Raw genomic sequence first — 5,988 nt, 5'->3', positions numbered from 1 at the left:
AAAATCGAGATTAAAAGGCCGAGATCTGAAGTCAACAAAATCCAACGACCCACATTCTAAGTCAACTTTTGTATATTAACACTATCTAATACCCCTAAATAAAGAGAATAGATTAAGATATAAAGCAAAAAATTTTCCTTCAAAATACCCTCACTTTATCTCTAAAATTCAAAACTTACCCTTTTGTATCTATATTTATACTCTATACCCTTATAATACAACTACAAATCTATTTTTAGAAATTTAAACAATTTTTTTAATATCCCAAAAATACACTCAAATATATATATATATATATATATATATATATATATATACTATATTATAAAGAAAAATCTACTTTTGATTTTCGACATTCTAACTTAAAATTTCAATATTAATTTTAAGTTATAACAATGTATACATTATAATACATGATGTACCATATATCATAGTCACATTATATCAATAACTTTCACTATTAATCGGTGCCACCGCCTCCACCGCCGCCACCGCCGCTACCGTTGCTCGCTACCATCACTCGTCACCTCCACCACCACCGCCGCCATTATATCACTACCATCGCCACCACTTTCATCAACGCGCGAGTATCTTTCTCTGGGGTTTTTACGGTTGTTTAATTTTTTTGTTTTTTCGGTTAATATAATATGTATATTAAGTGGTAAACATATTTGAGTGTTGTGGACTTGTGGTAGCTTAGATTATCCAAGTTTTTCACAAATAAAAAAAAAATGATCCGAACAAATTAAATCTAACCCAATCAATACATATTTAAGGGTTTCTATCTGCACCTTGTCTTCTAAACATATACTCCAAAATTTGCCACTAGTTTGCGGCTTCAACATATAACACTACTACTGTTACTCGGCGGCGATAATGGGGCTTTCTAAAAACCAACTTCTTCAACGCCTACAGGTTGCTTTCCACAATCCTTTTCTTTCCATTACTATTTTCATTTACTTACTTATTGTTACATAAATCCCCAAATATTTTTGTTTAAACCATCTAAAAACTAAATTAGGGTTTAATTGATCAGAAAGCACTTAACTTTGACAATGATATCCAATCTTGTTATGAGTGGGGGTATCTTTTAGTAGAATTACGTGTTCCCAGTGGATCTTTTCGTTGCTTTTTCACTTGCATTTATTTTAGGATCTTTTACGATACCCACGAGTAATGTATTTGTTGTGCATTTTTGTTGTTAGGATGAAAAGATACAGTTTTCGCAGTATGAACATCCCGTAGTTATGACCGTTGAAGCTCAGGTATTGAAGTGTTTTGTTACGTGTAAACGGTATTACTTCGTTTGTTTGTTTTGCATAACGTTTGATTTTGTTTTGTTTCTCTTTTTTTTTAAAGGCGAAGCATGTTGGACATATCAAAGCTGGATTGAGTAAAAACTTGTTCCTGAAGGTATCTCTTTTTAATATTTTGGGATGCACTTATGTTACCTATATTTTCGATATAATGTATTGAGTATTCTGTTTTTTTGGGTACTTTTAGGATAAGAAGCACAGGTTTTATATTGTTTCGGCGTTGGCTGATACTAAAGTAGATTTAAAGGGTTAGTTTGTTCTCCTTCTATTTTTGGGCATTTATTGTCTTGCATCTTTTGACCCATGAATAGTCTGCATAATAAATTTTTGGATTCCAAATTAAGTAAATTTATTGGGCCAAATTGAATAGCATGAGTTCTTTGTTATCCTTTAGTTTCTGGTGTATCTTCTTTAAAAGATCATTAGCTGACAGTAAAGTGTCTTCCCACATGTTCTGGCCCTGACTTACTGATTGTGTTGGACTATTCTTTTATTTCCTGTAATATACTGCAGGTGTAGGACACATTATAAAACCTGTGATATTTAGATTTTTTGGATCTTATGATGATGTATTATTGATAGAATCAATGTGATTCTTATCAAGTTAGCTAAGTTTATATATTTGATCATAAGTTTGACATAGAGAAAATGATTTTATGTCCTAAGATGCTATCTATCAGTGACCAGTTATACCTCTATCGTAGTTGGATTCACTCACTCTTTGGATCGTGGACTTCATTCACATTTGAATTAACATGTAGTTGCATGATCCTCACAAGGTTGTTTAACCGATGGTTAACTATACCCCTGATTGGCCATATGTGTTAAGTTTTTTCTTTTCTTTTTTTTTTTGGTTAATCTTCATAACACTTCATTGTTTCTTTGAAGCTGAGCAGTTTTATCTCAAAGGCTTGGCCTTGGAAAAGGAGGGTTGAGAATGGCACCCGAAGAAGCAGTTACAGAAATGCTTCAGGTGTATATATGGCAGTGCCTGTAATATTTCTTTAGGTGCTTTTAGATTATGTTACATCGTTTTCATTTGGAAGCCACACCATACCACTTAGATCAGTTATTTGTACTGTTTTAATAGTTTTCACTCATTTCTAATTCTTGGCATGATATATTTCCAGGTGCCTCTAGGCTGTGTTACTCCATTTGCACTTGTGAATGAATCAGCTCGGTATGGTTATATCTTTCTGTTATTCTGTTTATTAATGGGGTCGTTTTTTTATTATTATTAGTGCAGGATCCTCATTAAGTGGCTCTTATTCTTGTTATTAATGTCTGTGAAGGAATGTTTCGTTGCTGTTAGACCAGGGTTTTAAATCTCATGAGTGCTGCTTTTTCCACCCACTTTCAAATGATATGTCAATCTGTAAGTGTTAATATTTCGGAAGTAGATTACAAGTGTAAAATGTTACGGGATCTAAGAATACATTGCACACATAGTTTGAAATTTTCGCCACCTAACTTTTTTCCTTTTCTGATGTTTCGGTTCCAGCCCTTCGTGTACAGGATGTTGAGTTGTTTCTCAAGTCAGTAGGAAGAATGGTCTCCTATGTTGATCTGGAGGTAAGGAGAGATTTTTTAATGTTAAAACTATAGTAAGTTTTCTTGTTTCTGATTCTGGATCGTTGTTCCTATAGGCTAATCCTCCTGTAGGGAAGGATCAACCTCCTGATTTAGCTGCTTTAGTTCCATCTGATTCCTCGAGCATAACAGATGTTTTGGAGAAAACAGCCTCTTTGCAGATTGATGGAGGTGTAAATAGCAAGCCAGTTGCTGCAAATAGCAAGCCAGCCACTGCTACAGGTATGGCTGCTTTCTAAAAATGTATGCATTCCTTTTTACTATTGATTATTTTTTTGCAGTGTATAAATGTATCTTTTTTTTTTGGCTTTGATCAAGCCTCATATGATGTCCCAACACAAATGTATTAGTTTAAGCATATTATTTTTGCAAGGCGTATTAGTTTCTATGATATATCATTCATGGACTTTGATAAGATCAGTCACCAACATTGGCATAAAAGAAGTAGGAATGGCTCAAACAGAACAGTAAGCCTGCGAGAGTCATCACCAAGTATTGGTAATGATTCATGGACGTTATACAAGAGAAAGCAACATTCTTATACCTGTTTGAAAATGGCATCTTCTTATCAGTTTGGCAGTTACCAGGTCATAGTTTAGTTATACCTGTCTTGGAATGGATAATATAAGTCATATATTTGATATTGGGTGAGATGGTCAGATCTTTGGTGTATCTGTGGTAGTGGCAGGTTGCCTGGCCTTCTCGTGAACACTCCCTACAAATTAGTTCCCTAGTTCTTGTGTTAGTTTCTCTCTATATAAGTCTCTTCTTGAGCATTCCAGCTCAATATTATTAAGGTTATGCAAGTTATTTTAAGCTTCAATAGTTACCAATTGACAGGCTATGTAGTAGAATTTATATGGGAGGTTGGTTAGCGGAATCATGGGCGTTGTAGGGGTGTATAGAAATCATTGGAATAAGGATCTTTGATGGGACTAGTTATATTCTGTAAATATTAGCGATTGTAAAGTGAGTAGTGATCGCTTAAGTCAACTCAACAAGGCTAAAAGTTAGATATACGAACTATCACTATAAACTTCATGAATATTTTGGATTCTGTTAACAACCCGTGTCTCTTCTTTCACTTATGTAGTCAAAGTATCAAAGCCTTCCAGTGACCCACCGAAGGAGAAATTGGCCAATGCTACAAATTCTTCAGGAACTTTTGCCGATCCTGAAAAGTTTGTTGAACAAATATTAGGGAAAGCATCAGCCCTTGTACTTTCAGAGGTGAGTTCTGTGTGATACTGCTACTACTACTACTTAGATCTGAATTTTTTTTTTTGTTATTAAGCTTGAGATCTGAATTATGCAGATCACAGAGGAAAGCATCAAGAAACACGGTGAACAGCTTGGTGCTGTTGTATCAAGCAGCTTAAGTAAAAATCTTAGCATGGAATTGAAGAGTCTAGCTGTGAGTGTCTACTCTCTACTTGTATTACATGTCTCTGTTTGGCAAGTATAAATTAATGTATCCTTGTTTTCTCCAAATTCTCAAGACAATTAAGCAATTTTGGATTAATGAACCTGGTGAAGGCCATGTCAAAAATGCCATAACTCGGGAAACGATAGGAAATGGATTCTTGATATCAAAGTTGATCTAAGGAAATAGTGGTCCTAGCAATCACTAACTGTTAAGATGTCATATTAGCATTTCCAGAAGTATCTTTAGCTTCTTTGCTGTATCCTGGAGCGGATATGATGAAGACTGGGGGGAATGGCCCCTAATGATTTTTAGGGAAGCAGTTACTTTAAACTTCTAGGCTTAAATAATTAAGAACTCGTTAGTTCTGGTAAATCCCTCCGTCTCACATTAAAGGTCCCTACTTCAACAAATAAGTCAAAGTCCATATCTAGGATCTGCCACTGGTTGTTTCTAAACAAATAACTAAGAGGATATGAGAGGCTAATGTCAGACAACTGGTAAAGCAAATAAAGAACAAACAAATCAAGTTTCTATGACCCTAGTGAACCAATCAAACTAGTACCAGAAAAAACCCTAAAAGAACTAAACAGACCGGGAGGAGAAATAGATCTTCAAATCAAGAGCCCCCGGTCCAGGACTAACTGATGGATTGTCAAACAAATGTGAGCCTACATGTATATACATTGTGTTATGGTGGCTCATTAAATTAAATGTATTATGTGAACGATCTTAGTTTTCGGTGTACCTTGTGCATATCTGTTTATCATGACGATCACATATGCTACATAAACTTCTTGATTAGCTGCATCATTGTGCATCATAACTCTTAAGTTTTAACCCATCCTTGCCTGCTTACTATATCAAAATTTCATTTTAGTTGATTCACTTCTGTTTCAGACAATGTTCAAAAATACTGCATACACAGAAGGCTTTGTTATCAGTACTCATTCCTATGGTTTTCGCCCATCAAAGTTCCAGTAATCGATGCTTCTATTAGTTGAGGTGTGCATGCAAGTAATGGGATAACATTGATCAATGGATTCAACATCCATTAGTCTCGAATTGCCTGATATTTCTTGATTTTCTAGAAGCCTGTTATAGATTTACATGAATGGGATTTCCAATAGAACGGTGTCAAATGTTATGAGTTCCTTTTTTTTTTACATTGAGGATGACAATGATTTACACAAAACTGGTTACAATGATGTGTACCTTGTGCCATGGAAGCTATACTTGTTCTACAATCCACATGTTACGTTAATCAGAAGCTTTGGTAGATTAGACATGTTATAGAACATGCTTTCTTTTTTAATGGTGAAAGAAAGCTGGACATTAACTTCAAATCTGTAAAATAATGTCCAACTGCTGGTTATATATTCGACTCTATACATGTTGATATATTCGCCCTTGAGACACGACTAACCTTCCGATTTAGTGAATCAAGTTAGCTTTATACAAGTATACAGTTCGTACTTATCGTAGGAAAAAAGTAAGTACACCCAATGTTGTCTTTCACGTGTTATGGGTTCGAATACCGTCTACAATGATGTATAAGAGAGGTTGAGATGTTAAGATAGAGAGATTAATTCATGGTTCTTCCGAAGGTTGGAGAAAGACCTCTAACAGTCTGGCCTACTGGACATACGGATCGACCCA

The 5,988-nt window shown here is 35.0% G+C and overlaps 1 protein-coding gene across 1 annotated transcript; it reads left to right on the top strand.

Annotated features, from left to right (window-relative positions):
• The first annotated feature begins 787 nt into the window (after positions 1–787).
• LOC122589556 lies at positions 788–5,576 on the top strand. The gene is made up of 12 exons (XM_043761856.1): positions 788–915; positions 1,206–1,265; positions 1,360–1,413; positions 1,504–1,564; positions 2,213–2,289; positions 2,447–2,496; positions 2,609–2,691; positions 2,818–2,888; positions 2,963–3,128; positions 4,000–4,136; positions 4,222–4,320; positions 5,230–5,576. The coding sequence occupies exons 1-12, from the start codon at positions 877–879 to the stop codon at positions 5,311–5,313; spliced, it is 981 nt and encodes a 326-aa protein (XP_043617791.1). The 5' UTR covers positions 788–876; the 3' UTR covers positions 5,314–5,576.
• The last annotated feature ends 412 nt before the right edge of the window (positions 5,577–5,988 follow it).

The sequence above is a fragment of the Erigeron canadensis genome, chromosome 2 (genome assembly GCF_010389155.1).
Source record: "Erigeron canadensis isolate Cc75 chromosome 2, C_canadensis_v1, whole genome shotgun sequence".
Classification (NCBI taxonomy): domain Eukaryota; kingdom Viridiplantae; phylum Streptophyta; class Magnoliopsida; order Asterales; family Asteraceae; genus Erigeron; species Erigeron canadensis.
Note: the sequence above shows the minus strand (reverse complement) of the source record. Positions and strands in the feature narration are given on the sequence as shown.